Genomic DNA, 14,997 nt, shown 5'->3' on the forward strand with positions numbered 1-14,997 from the left:
ACATTGTATATGATGAAAAACTGTGAAAACCTAAGTGTTCATCAATATGGGGTGGGTTAAAATCTGGTAGCAGCTGCCATCGTTTGAGTCTTTACTAAGTGCCAAGCACTGTTTTAAGTGATTTATATGTATTAATCTAATTAATCTGCAAGACAGTCCTATGAGGTAGGCACTATTATTCCTACTTTATAGACAAATAAACTAAGGCATAAAAAAAGAATACATCAAACAATAGTGATTATAGCTGTGGAAGAGGGGAGGGCACAAGAAGGGGGGTGGGAGCTGGAATAAACAGAGCCTTACACTTAAGTGTTTATAGTAAAAGGGAAAGGTCCTACTACTAAGTTTGGTTTATATTCTTTTCAGTATATGATTTTTATAATTAAAAATCAAAATAAGATTGTTGGAATTTAGTGCCACTAAGATCTTATCCAGCTCTCCAATTTTATTAATTAGTGAGTCTAAACGTTTTGATTTACAGTGATGGTGATGCCTGCGTTTATGCTCCTTGCAACTGGTGGCTGGGTTGAGGGTGAAAGGGGTTGATGACTGAGAAGTCACACAGCTACACGCTGTACCCACTTTGAATTTGGTAAGAGTAGGATCTGGATCAAATGAACATCAGAACACCCTGACGGGAAAAACAATAAGTTAAAGAGATGGTAAAAAAAAAAAAGCACCATGCAATCAAGTGTGCCAGAAGAAGTAGGGAGAGGGAATGGTTTTGTTTCTGTTTGATTGGTTCATTTTGAATTCCAGCACAAGGGCTTCTTGTTTTTCCCTAATCTGTCGGACCCCTGCAGCTTCCACTGCTGCTAGGGTGTAGGGCCTCCATAATCACTGTGAATACTCTGTTCTTGAGTTAGCTCTGTATAAAAACATCTTAGTTATTTCTTAAATTGAATGTGTGGAAACAACTTATGTCAAATGGTAAAGCATTCTGATGCTCTGTTTATGTTTTAATGCTTATAGTCCTGCAAAACATTCATTACAAATGTACCCCGTCTCAGTAATATACCTGTGCCTGAAAAGTGTGAGTGTTGTTATAAATCAAAGCTGTTTTTCCTACTGAATTTTCAGATTTAAGTAACTTTTCCTCATTGTTACTGGTTGATTGACAGTAGCTCCTTGTCAAATACTTAAACTATTTGAAATAGTTTGGAAAATGAATGTCTGACCTATAATTTATTCTGTTGAATCATAGAATTTCAAAGCTATATGGAACTTTATAGATGATTTAGGCAGTTTTTCTTTTTTGAGGTAAGTAAGCTTAGAAGAGGTTAATAGATGTGTCTAAAGTCATTTTTATGGCCAGTTAGAGCAAAAAGCAGGTCTTCTAATTTGTAGTCCAGTCAGTCTTGCTTTTTTAATTCTGCAGGTATTTACTGATGACCTGTTTCTAGCCTAGCACCATGTAGTTAAAATTTAACCACATTTATCCACTGTGGAGCAATGAGGTGTTCCATGTTAGGTGAGTTTTCCTAGTTACCTCTTTGAAGTTTACCTCTGAGTTTTACTGTGAGTCTAACTGTTTTGATAGAAATACTTTTACAACATGCATCATTCTATACTTTCTTAAAGAAGTATGGGGAACATGATTTAACCCACTCTTCGTGATTTGTAGTTTTTGCCTGGGGAATTAGGAGGGAGGTTTTAGAAGGAGGGGGCAGGGATACAGATCTTTATCTAACACTAGACCATATCCTTGTCCACTTGAGGGATTCTGTGTACAAGCAGAAGACTCAGAAGCCATTACTTTGTATATGTTTCCACAAATTTAAATTCATTTTCAAGCATTCACTATACTAAAAATGAGGTACCTGTGCACTGAGATACCAATTTTTAAATGTTAGCCCCATCGAATCAGTCTGTGTCTCTCCCTCTCCCTCTCCCGATAGATAGATAAATAGATAGAAAGAAATAGATAAAATGTATGTAAGGTGCTTAAAATATCATACATTGAGCTTGGAACACTGTTCCCTCCTAAAACAAACAATTATGTTATAAGCATATAGAATTATAAAGGGTAGGTATATTTTTAAATGGTTGATCTGGCCTTATGGAAAAAGTGTTTAGTATTCTTTTTTTTGTGTCTATTTTTGTTGCTTTGAAAATTCCATTTGTAAAATCATACTTACTGAATGCATATTAAATAGGTTTTTTAAAAAATAAAAAATAGAAAGCTGGGGGCATATGATGATCTAATCTTCAACCCTTGTTTATGATATCTATATAGCTTTCCTTTTTAAACAAATATTTTTAATATTAATACTTCACAAAAAATTTTTTTTTAATATTTATTTATTTATTTGGCTGTGTTGGGTCTTAGTTGTGGCACCCGGGATCTTCATTGTGGCATGCGGGATCTTTTCGTTGCGGTGTGCAGGCTTCTCTAGTTGCGGTGTGTGGGCTTCTCTCTAGTTGTGGCATGTGGGCTCCAGAGTGCACAGGCTCAGTAGTTGGGGCACGCTGGCTCTCTAGTTGTGGCGTGCGGGCTCTAGAGCGCGTGGGCTCAGTAGTTGCGGCGTGTGGGCTTAGTTGCCCTGTGGCATGTGGGATCTTAGTTCCCCGACCAGGGATTGAACCCACATCCTCTGCATTGGAAGGCGGATTCTTAACCACTGGACCACCAGGAAAGTCCCAATACTTTACAAAGAATTTAAGTAATTTTTAATGTTTGTTTTCTTTTGAAAAATATTCAGATACAGTCGTCCCTTGGTATCTGCGGGGGATTGGTTCCAGTACCCCCTCCAATACCAAAATCAGAGGATGCTCAAGTCCCTTACATAAAATGGCTTGGTATTTGCATATAACCTATGCATACCCTCCTATATACTTTAAAATCACCTTATAAGATTGCTTATAATACCTAATACAGTGTAAATGCTATATCAGTAGTTGTGAATACAATGTAAATGTTATGTAATAGTTGCTGGTGTAGCAAATTCAAGTTTTGCTTTTTGGAACTTTCTGGAATTTTTTTCCCCTGAATATTTTTGATCTGTGGTTAGTTGAATCAGAGGATGTGGAACCCGCACACAGGACTGACTACATATTTCAGTTTTGTAAATGTATCAGATGTACAGTCTTTAATTTTGAGTGTATTTTCTGTAAGAGTTTTTGCTAAGTAAAAAATATCAGTCTTGAAGTTTGTTTTACATTTTTGGCAATGAAACACTTGCAGTTTTGCAGATACTTAACATTTACTTATATTTTTTAAGGTGATAATTTTAGCCTCTGTAAATGTCAAACAAATATTTCATCATTTCGAAGAAAAATAATCTAAAAATTTTATCATTCATGCAGTTAGTTAAGTAGTTCTTTTATGTTTTATATCTAAAAGAGCTGATTTTAAGTGAAAAATTGGTAGTGAGTGTAATGATATAAATTTTGCACTAACATGATAGCTACTAGTTATGTGTGGTACTAATGTTTAAATTAGTGATGTAACGAAATAATACTGAAAATTCAATTCCATAGTCACAATAACTACATTTTAAGTGCTTAATGGCTACATGTGGCTAGTGGCCACTATATTGGTCATGTAGCTAGAGAATATTTCCATCACTGTAGAAATTCTGTCAGACCAGTGGTGTGCGTGACTGAAAAAAAAAAGAATACCTTAAAATTGGTAGTAGCAACTCATTTTTATCATGAAAGTCAAACTGCCACTGTGTGTTAATGCTACAGAATTGTAAAGAAAAATTTTCCCAGAATTCTTTTTAGACACCTCAAAGACAACTTTAGAAACAAAAGAACTTGTCCACATTTTGAAAAATTTTCCTTTCCTCAATTTTCCCCCCTTTCCTTCCCTTTTGAAATGGCTTTATTTTAATATTTGTAATGCTTGTATTCAATGAATTTCCAATGAAATTTTTGTTTTAATGAACTTGGGACATAAAATATCTGTGATTATTTTGATGGATGCATTCCAAGAAATTTGGGTATTTGCCATGGTTTTTCATTGTTTTTCTTTTAGAACCATGAAAATAAACAAAAAACCCTAAAGATGCTATGCTTTCATATCCAAATAATCAAAATTTGCATTTTCCCATAAAACACTGACATATGTTTGGGATTATCTTTTTGTATTGCTTATGAATAGATTACTCATTATTTGCCCAGTGTAGTCATTACATTTTTGCTGGGAAACAGGATGTCAGTGGTAACTTCTAGTGGTCCTTGACCTAACAGTGATTGCACAGCCCTTGTTAGGAGGGGTTAGTGAGCTGTTAATTCTCTTAAGCACATTTCTTATTGCCCCTTCTCCCTCTCCCTAGCACCTCCCCTCATCCCTCTCCTCCCAAAATGTGTGTCAGGCTTTCTAGGATAATTCAAATGAAAACCAGAGTTAATAACATTCCTTTGTGTCACTCGTTTCAGAAGAAAGGAATTTAACCGTCAGAGATTTTGATGATGGTAGATGCAGATATTGAGAATCTGCTGTGTTTTTCTATATCCTGGAAATACCAAGGAAATATGACAAATGTTTAAGACAGGCTTATGCTTTTTTGGTCTGCTTAATGTTTATTTGGAGAGAAATTTTAAAAGAGGAAAATGAGTAGTTAATGGGAAGTGAGCCAAGAGACAACTGGGTAAATGGTAAGGGACATTGGGGAGCAAATGGTGAGTAGAACTGTGGAGGGCCTTTCTGCTATTGTGGACAAGGAAAGGTGGTGCTGCTCATTTCTCTCTGTTCCCATTAGCCTGCCAGAGCTTCTGACTTTCCTGCTGAGAGATCCTGCTTTATAACATATATAAAAGAGGGAGAAATACTTGAGGAGGAATGAAATAATATTCCTGGTAGTAAAAGAGGTTTACCTTAGTTGTTCTCATATAACCACATGGTATTTAACCCTTGCTGTATGCTTGCCCAGAAGCAGTGACACCAAATTATTAATCCAACTAGAAAGCTTGTTGAGTATGTTGTGGTGGTTTTTGAATGAAGTACTTTTTGCCTTCAGTACCAAAACTTTATTAAAATTAAAAATAATTTATTGAGGTGAAATTGACACAATGTAAAATTAACCATTTTAAAGTGAAAAATTAAGTAACATTTAGTATATTCACAGTGTTGCACAACCACCACCTCTTTCTAGCTCCAAACATATCCATGACTCCAAAGGAAAACCCCTTATCCATTAAGCAGTTTCTCCCCACTCCCCTCCACACCCCAGCCCTGCAACCAGCAATCTGTGTTCTATCTCTCTGGATTTATCTATTTTGGATATTTCATATAAATGGGATCATTCAATATGTCACCTTTTGTGTAGGGCTTCTTTTCACTTAGCAGAATGTTCTCAAGGTTCATCCAAGTGGTAGCATGTATCATTCCTTCATTCCTTCTTATGACTTAATTAGATTCCACTGTATGTGTATACTATAATTTGTTTATCTGTTAATCCATTGATGGACATTTGGGCTGTTCCCACCTTATGGTTATTATGAACAGTGCTGCTATGAGCATGGGTGTACATGTACATGTTTAAGTACCTGTTTTTAATTATTTTGGGTATATATATAGGAGTGGAATTATGGAGTCTTGTGGCAATTCTATGTTTAACTTTTTGAGGAACAGCCAAACTGTTTTCTATGGTGGCTGAACCATTTTACATTACTGCCAGCAATGTACAAGGGTTCCAATTTCTCCACATCCTTGTCAGTAGTTGTTATTTTACATTTTTAACAAATTATGGCTATCCTAGTGGTTTTGAAGTGGTACCTCGTTGTGGTTTTGATTTGCATTTCCCTAATGCTAATGAATTTGGGTGTCTCTTCATGTGCTTTTTGACCATTTGCATATCTTCTTTAAAGAATGTCTTTTCAAATCCTTTGCCTGTTTTCAATTGGGTTGTTTGTTTTTTGTGGTTGAGTTGTAAGTGTTCTTTATATATTCTGAATGCTAGACCCCTATTGGATATATGATTTGCAGATATTTTCTCCTATATGTTGCCTTTTCACTTTCTTGAAATGTCCCTTTATGCACAAAAATGTTAAATTTTGATGAAGTCCAGTTTATCCATTTTTTCTATTGTTGCTCCTGCTTTTGGTTTCATATCTATGAATCCATTGTCAAATCCTTGATCTTGAAGATTTACCCATGTTTTCTTCTATGAGTTTTATGGTTTTAGCTCTTAGCTATAAGTCATTGATCTGTTTTTAGTTAATTTTTAGTTAACTTTTGTATATGGTGTGAGGTAGAAGTCTGACTTTATTCTACTTTTTATAACTGCTGTAAAAACTATGCACTTAATTCATGACCTCTTTGAAATGTGTTGTTAGAGGCTGGATGGAGCAGGTTTTGCAGAACCCTGAATCCTAGTGGTTTGTAACAGCACAATGATTTCTCGTTCATGCTGCACTACTCTCTCAGATCTTTCGGGGACTTTGGTTCATGGTATCTTTACTCAGGGATGAAAGCTGATAAGGTCACTGTGGACCTTTCGTGCTCAAGCTCTCTAAGGCCTCTACTTTGACATAATTCCATTGACCGAAGCAAGTCACTTAGCCACGTCGAGCTTGAAGAGAGAAGTGTAATCCTACCAGCTGCCCAGAAGGAGAAGAAAAGAAAGTAAGTAGTGCACAGTCACTACAAGAGAACAGGATTGAACATGTGTTTGCAACATATTTGAAATATTTGTTCCAAGATACACAATTTTAAAACATTCCCATTTAAGGGGGTTGAAAGTTTTCCGTAAAAGGACATGGTAAAGCATCATTGATTCAAAATTTGAGGTAAAATTTATACTAACTGTGCTTGCTGAAGTTCACATTATTTGTAAAGAAAAAATTGTTCAGTTAAGTGATAGTATGAGATTTAATGAAGAGAATTTTGGCTTAATTTGTAAAACAATTTTTAAGTAGTTTAGTAGGAAGTATTCATACTCAAGGAATTTGGGTACAAGTTGTTTATTAAAACTTTTGTATGTCAAAATTGTGAAAAAGAAGGAAATATTAGCAATAACAGTTTTGCAAGGCACTTTAAGGTTATTACTTTTGTCTATCAGGATTTTAAAATTTAAAAACATTTTAAAACTTAATAGACTAAATGCTATAGATCAAGATAAACTAGTTTGTGTGGCATCGTAATCCAGCATTAGAGCTTAGTTACCCGCAGAGTAACAAAAATGTTGATGTTAACTATATAGTTGTCCAGTCTCTTACCCACTTTTCATAAACTATGGAAATAGAAAAATTAAAATGTATAATATTTCTCTTATATTATTCAGTTACATTTCTAAAATGTGCCACTAGAAAGCAGAGAATGTATTAGAGAACACCAGTAGGTGTCAGCCACAGCGTTCGCAGCAGGCTAATTATTTACCAGGCTTTTGGGGTTTTTTAAAACCCAGTATTCTAATGAACTGCAATTTTCTCAAGGTTGGTGTGCTTATTTTTAAATTAAAACACAGGGTACTTGCTAATAAAGACATAGTGATGCACTAATGGCAGCAGGAACATTATTCAGTGCTTAATTGTGTGTGTAGCTAAATAGCTCAAAGAAGTAACTAGTTTGTCATGGAAAAGTTGTGATACTGTCTGATGGAGACAAGTAGGCATCTGGAAAGAATGACCATGGGTCCTTTAGTTAGCCAGATATGATACTGATATTGTAGCAGATCAAACTAGATGAGGGTCTAATACCACTTCTTTTCTGGACAAGCCTTTCCTTTTTAGAGGAACAACTATTAAGCCTCTTACCTCCCCTCCACCACCCACACAGTGCTTTAGTTTGCCTGGGATGCTTTGTAAGTATGCCCATAAGTGGAAGTGTATATTCCTCTTACTAGGCGAGATACCAGTACTAGAAGAAACATTTTGGGGACTTGGACAGATCCAAGAGCAACTTTCAAGGAAAGACCATTCATGAAGGACCTCATTGCAGATATTGATGTCAAAACATGGGGTAAAGGGAATCACAGCATTCAGCATTTGAAAACAAAATGTGGTTTTATCAAAAGTGGGAACTCAATAAATGTTTCACTGACTTCATAACAGTATTCATATTCAGTGCTATTTGGTTATTGTAAAAGGGCGAGGATATATATGTAAGTAGCTTGGGATACTGTTGCTAAGTATTTAAATACATCAATATACCTATATTAAATTAATAGTTTTATTTCCTTGATTAAAATAAACTAGTGGATTTCCATTGTGTTCAAGATTTTTAAAAATAGTTTTTCCTCAATATAAAATATAAGCCCTTAGTGATCTGTTCCTTGATACTCTCTGCAAAATCATATACCTTCATACCCGATGGCCCAGAAATACCAAACTAATGGCATTTCTCTTATTGAGTGTTTAGAACCTAAATTGTGTATCATATGATTGGTTACTCAATTATGTAGCAATTTAAATACTACATTTTAAAATTTAATTTTAATTTTTTTAATTTAAAAGACATACATGCTCATTGTCAAAGATTCAGATGATAAAAAAGTAGATGGCGAATAGCAACACTGGTCCTTTTCCTAATGATAATCGCTGTTTATAAGTTTCTGTCAGAAAAATTATTTGTTACAATTGTAAAACTTTATAATCCCCCAAACTTTTGTTTTTCTATTGACACAATTGTTTTTATAACAAGTGTTTGAAAATATAAGATTTTGTCATGAGTACTGTTGGGGAGCTATAGCAGAAAAAATTATATTTTTGATTTCCCAAACATACCTCTCTCTCTTTTTGTCTTTTCATATGTTGCTTCATGTGCCTACAAAGCTAACCAGAACTTTCCTCCTCCCCACTCCATGGCAACCTCTGATAATTTATATTTGTCCTTCAAGCCTCAGGTTAGACATAATTTCCTGATTCTTTGTTACTGATATTTAGCTTAACTCTACAGTATGTTTTAATGTAGAATAAAAAAAATTACTCCTGACTCAGTGTGCTCCTTTAGTTTTAACAACTCCTGTCTTTGTGTTTATGTGTATCTATGTGCATGTGCATGTGTGAGAGATGCAGGCTGACTTTCAGTTACTTACAGGAGGCTTTTCCTTCCACCCAGGGCCTCCAGCAGAGAGAAGTCTGCTTTCAGTCTACCAGTGGAATTTTTCTAGGATTCTTCTCATGGAATAGCCAGTCCTTCCAGGGCTATGACTCTGTGTAAGAGACCTAGACCCATCTCCCTCTCCCCCCAATGGCCAGTTTCCTATCCCTGCCACATCACACTCCTACTCCGAACTTAGAACTTGGGCCAGATGTGACACTCCCTTAGACCACCTGAGCTCCAGCTTACTCTTTTTATCCTGAGTTTAGTTAGGTCTTGATGTCGGCCCCCTGGGATTTCAGTTTCTTCCTCCTGAGGAGCAGTTTGGGATTTTGGTTTGGCGGGGGGTAGGTGTTATTTTCTTAGGGTTGCTATAACAAATTACACAGGCTAGGTGACTTAAAATAACAGAAATTGATTGTCTCACAGTTCTGGAGGGCAGAAGTTCAAAATCAAGGTGTTGGCTGGGTTGGTTTCTTCTTGTGGCTCTGAGGAAGAATCTGTTCCTTTCTCCGAGCTTCTGGAGGTTGCCAGCGGTGTTCCTTGACTTTGCAGCTGCATCACTCCAATCTCTGGCTCCGACGTCACATAGTGTTATTCCCTCTGTCTGTGTCTGTTAAAAACATTTTCATTTCTTCCATGATTGTGGAGTATGAGATCTGGTTTCTGTTCAAATGTATAAATTTAAATTGTAGTATGGTCTATGTAAGCATAAACCCAGACCTGCTGATTTATTATTTTCACATTTTCTGAAAATTTACAGCCCTTCAAAAGGTAGTACTTTGTGTTTAAGCTATTTAGAAATGTTTATACATTTTTCAAAAATAAAATTTAATTCTGAGTTTTTAATTTTCAGCCAGAAAACCTTGCTCAGAAGCTTCCAAACCTTGTGGAACTGTGAGTCTGCTTATTCAAATTTTTTTAAAAGACAAGAATGAACATAATTTTAAGTTATTTGAAATAATAGGAAATACAATTTTAATGTATTAATTTATTATTTTTTGGTATCATGATCATGGTGCTCATGTAGGTAGACCTGTGGTTCTGCTAAACCCAATAGTATTTTAAAGTATTTTACCATTTAAATTTGTGTTTTAAATATTTCAGTTCAGGGTAGTGAAGGTGATGAAAGATACATTTTTTCTGGGTGCAGCATCTTTGTCACAGAATCCTTCTGGGTAGTCCATGTTATTGGGAATATTTATTATTATTATTGTTACTACTACTACATGTGATACTGATATAAACAGTCTGATGGTATAAAAGATTTAAAATATAGAGTAAAAGCCCCCTTCCTTACATCCTACATTTGTTTTAGTTCTGTTGATGATTTACCTCCATAATACTAAATAATGTTTACACCTTTGTTTTTTAGTACATCAACTTCAAGTATCTATTCACTAAGGAAGATAAGAAATTTCAATGTCTTGTATTTCCCTTTCTTTCTACCTGTCTAATTCCATTGAAGGAGGAATTTGCATCACCTTTTCTTGTTCCTTTTATTATTTGGCATGATTTTCAGGAGGTAAAGTAGGGAAAGCTAACTTTACACCTTCATCTATAAGCCGGGAGTCTCTGTCGTTTTCTTTTTTATCCATCCTTTTATTTTAAAAAATTTCAAACCAACAAAAAAGTTGAAAGCATAGCACAATGAGCATCCATACAATTGATCCTTGAACATCATGGGGGTTAGAGGTGCCACTCCCTCATAGTTGAAAATCCAAGTATAACTTTATAGTCGGCCCTCCATATCCACAGTTCAACATCTGTGGACTCACCCAACCTCAGATGGTGTAGTACTGTAGTAGGTACTTGTTGAAAAAAAAAATCAGAGTATAAATGGACTTGTGTAGTTCAGACCCATGTTGTTCAAGGATCGCCTAAGACTGTTGTTCAGTCTTCACCTAAATTTAACCAGTTAACATTTTGCCACATTTCCTTTCTCTCTTTGCCTTTCCTACCCTCTCTTTACTCTTGCTCTCCCTCCGCCTTCCTTTTCTCCCTCTCTCACACACATTATGATACTTTACCCCTAAATACATTAGTATGTATCTCCTAAGAATAAAGACGTTTTTGCACATAATTGTATTGTTTTTAGGCCTAAGAAAAGTAATATTAATTCAATAATATCATCTAATATATAGTTCGTATTTAAATTATCCCAATTTTCCCCCAAAAATATCTTTTTGAAGTAGATGTCTGGATTTGTCTGATTGTTTCCTCTGGATTAGGTTCAGTTTAAACATCTTTGGTGATGTTCTACCCCATTTGCTTTATCAAGTTTTTGCTTTCATTCTCTTTATACATATTATATGTGTATTTATTTTTTTTCTGAAGCGTTTGAAAAGTTACATACATCGTGGTTCTTTACCCTTAAATACTTCAGTGTGTATTTCCAAGAACAAGGATGACTTAACATTTTTTTAGGTCTACTTTTCTATCCTTAATAGGTGCTTTATATTTTTCTTCATATAGATTTTGAACATTTCTAATAGTTTGTTCCTAAATATTTAATTTTTTTGCTGTGTAAATGATTTTTCGTATCTGTTATATCTTCTAACAGGCTATTTTTTGTATATAGGAGCACTATGGGTTTTTGCATGTTAACTTTATATCTTGCTCCTTCCTGAAATCTTTTATTGTTTGAGTTAGTTTTATCATTGATTCTCCAGAGTTTTCCAGGTATACTCTCATGTCTGAAAATACAGACAGTGTTATTTCTTCTTTTCCAAATCTTTAATTATTTTCTCTATTCTGATTGCATTGGCTAGTCCCTCTCCAGAGCAGTGTGAAATTGTACTTGAGGTAGTGGGCATCCTTGTCATCTTTCTGACCTTAGTGGGAATACCTCCAGGTTTTCCCCACTAAGAAAGATGCTGGCTTTACAGTTAACACAATTCTTTTGTGTTCAGAAAATATCCATCTGTGTTAGTAATCTATTGCTGCTTAACAGATTACCCAAAATGTAGTTGCTTAAAATGTAGGGGTGCTTAAAAGAATAAACACTTATTCTCTGATATTTTCTGAAGGTCCAGAATCTGGGCTTGGCTTAGCTGGGTGCCTTTGCTTCAGTGTCTCTTTCAAGTCTCTAATCAAGATTGTTGCCCAGGGCTGCTGACTTACCTGAAAGCTCAACTGAAGAAAGATCCTCTTCTGTGTTCACTCATGTGGTTGTTGGCAGGATTCAACCAATTTCTTGCAGTTCGTTGGACTGAGGGCCTCAGTTCCTAGCTGGCTGTTGGCCAGAGAACTCCTTTAGTTCCTTGCTGCTTAGCCTCTGTTATGTCGCTCACAACATGGCAGCTGATTTCCATCAGAGTGAGCAAGCAGAAGAGCAAGAGAGGGTATACAAGACAGGAGCCATAGTCTCTTTCTGACCTAATCGTGGAAGTGGCATCCTGTCACTGTTACTATATCTGTCCTTTAGAAGGGAGCCACTAGATCTAATGAACACTCAAGGGGAGGCTATTACACAAGGTCCTGAATGCCAGGTAGCAGAGATCATTGGGTACCATCCTAGGGGCTACTTACCACACTATTAATTCCTATTTTCTCAAGATTTTTTTGTTAGTAATGGGTGTGAAATTTTTTCAAAGGTTTTTTCAGACTTTAAAGCTAAAGGAAAAATTCTTGGGGGCTTCAGGCAAAAAGGTGAAACAATGATGAAGGTGAAGAAGATTGCACCATAAGACTCCACACTGAATTATCTATACAATGGCTGTTGAATTCTAACTTGATGGTTTTTATTTCTTTGAGCCCTTTAAAAGTATTTGACTGTCTCCTGAGGTTGCTGTCTTTTCTTGAGGTTGCTATCCATTGTTGTTGTTGACATTTTTCTGGGTTTTCATATATTGAGTAATTTTAGATTATATTCTGACAAATGAGGACGTATGTTTTGGAGACTGGAGTCTGTTATATTTCATCAAAGAGTGTTGATGATTTTATTGGGCTGGCCGGAAAGTTCGTTCGGGTTTTTCCATAACATCTTACGGGAAAACCCGAACGAACTTTCCGGCCAGCCCAATATTTCAGTGATTAATTTACCTGGTTTGACTCAAGCAGTAAACAGCCTCTTGGCAGGCAGCTGAAATCTCAGTCTGGTTCTTTTATCTTTAGTTGTAGTTTCTTCCACACGTAGATGGTTTTGCAGTCAGCCACTGATTTAGGCAAAGTTTATACATAGGATTTGGGATTTCCCCACCCTGGCTTTTTTTTTTTTTCTGGTATTCTCCCTTTATTTGTCAGGGGCCATGGTTGCCCTGAACTCTGTCCTCCTTTAGGCTAGCAAGACTGCAGTTTTCTATTGGAATTTTAGCCATTTTTTGTGGTAACTGTATCCTTCCTTAGACTAAATGCTTTTTTTTTTTTTTTAAATGAAACCCAGACTCACCCAGTGCCACTCTTTCTTATAAGTTTTGACTCTCCTTCAGAATTGGTTTTTTTGTTTACTCTTGCAGTGCCTTAGGTCCATTTTGTCTGTGTGTGTTGTTCAGTGTTTTAGTTGCCAGAGGATTGGTCCAATAGGAGTTTATTCTGCTGTACTGGAATTAGAACTTGCATTCTTTTATTTTAATCTGTTTCTGCCTTTATAACTCAAGTGGGTTTCTTGAAGTCAACATTAGTTGGTTCTTTGATTTTGATCAGTCTAACAATCTGGCTCATTTAACTGGAGTGTTTAGACTGTTTATGTTTAATATGATTACTGATATGATTGAATTTAAGTTCACCAACTTAACAATTTGTCTTTTTTTTGTCCCAGTTGTTCTTTGTTATTTTTTCCCTCTTTACTTTTCCTCTTTTAAATTATTTTTGTGTTATTTAGGATTAAATTTTACTACCATTATTGATTTATTAACTCCATTTCAATGTTGAAAGGTTTATATTATGTTTCTTTAACTTATTATAATCTACCTTCACATAATATACTACTTCACATTTAATATAAGAACCTTAGATCAATACTTTCAGTTCATTGCTCCTATCCTTTGTGCTACTGTCCTGTGTTTTACATGTGTGTGAGTGTTGTGAGAGAGATAGATCTATGTATGTATAAACCATGTATATATCAGTCAGGGTCCAGTTAGGAGATAGAAACCATACCCCTAATTTAAGCAGGGAAAATTAATATAAAAAATTGTTAACTAGTAAAATGTTATTAACTACTAAAAGAGGTAAAAGAGGACTCCATGGTATTCATAATTAATTAGTAAGTACAAAAAAGTAGATCTGGACCAAGAGAAAGTAGACAATGAAGGAACTAAAGACTTAGGAGAGCCCCAAACCTAGGCTGAGATTAGACTTCTTCAAAGAAGATGTGGCTGCCACAAAACATACAGTGCTCTGGTGGTGAAGAACCTTGCCATCTGGTTAGGCCAGAGCAGATCTGTAATATCAGCTCACTGTTGCAGGACGGTATTGGTAATGTAGAGCTGATCTATTAGAAGCAGTCTGACTGGTGGGGAGGAGGCAATTGCCTGAGAGTGTGGCAGAGCTAACGCAGAGGTGGCCACAGGGTGGGAAGACAGTTGCTTGAGGCCAACTGAAGTTCTTTATAGAAGTGCATTGTTGGATGGGGAGAGTGTGGCCTGAGGATAATAGCCTGAGATGCCACAAAAGTGACTTCATGGTCACTTTGAGAATGTGGTTTAAGGTTGTCCAAGAGGGCTACTGGGCCTTGGCTGTGTGCTGAATACAAAATTGAAAGGGGACTGGACCCAGAAGGGAAATGCCTTCCTGCTACTCTCATCTTGCAGAGTCACTCCAGTACTCTCTTTTGATAACATTAGGCCTAACATTAGATCAGTTGGCAAAGGAGAAATTTTGACAGGGTCCAGCTCCAATATGGCATAGCAGGTAGATTTGGAGCTGAGAGACAAAATTGATAACTGGCAAAATACACTATTATAATTTTGAATTTAAATTGTTAATTAAAGAAATTTAAAAATGAGAAAAAAATGTCTTTTATATTAATTCCTATATTCTCTCAGATTTGGTTTGCCTGAAAAAAGTCT

The 14,997-nt window shown here is 35.8% G+C and overlaps 1 protein-coding gene across 3 annotated transcripts in view; it reads left to right on the forward strand.

Annotated features, from left to right (window-relative positions):
- The window catches only part of LRRC28 (leucine rich repeat containing 28), a 174,347-nt gene that overhangs the window by 10,439 nt on the left and 148,911 nt on the right, over positions 1-14,997 (forward strand). For all 3 annotated transcript variants that reach the window (XM_061181811.1, XM_061181810.1, XM_061181813.1), the window contains one exon: positions 9,843-9,883. In XM_061181811.1, the coding sequence (XP_061037794.1) occupies positions 9,843-9,883 (41 nt within the window). The remainder of the gene's footprint in view (positions 1-9,842; positions 9,884-14,997) is intronic.

Source organism: Eubalaena glacialis, chromosome 2 (assembly GCF_028564815.1).
Source record: "Eubalaena glacialis isolate mEubGla1 chromosome 2, mEubGla1.1.hap2.+ XY, whole genome shotgun sequence".
Lineage (NCBI taxonomy): Eukaryota > Metazoa > Chordata > Mammalia > Artiodactyla > Balaenidae > Eubalaena > Eubalaena glacialis.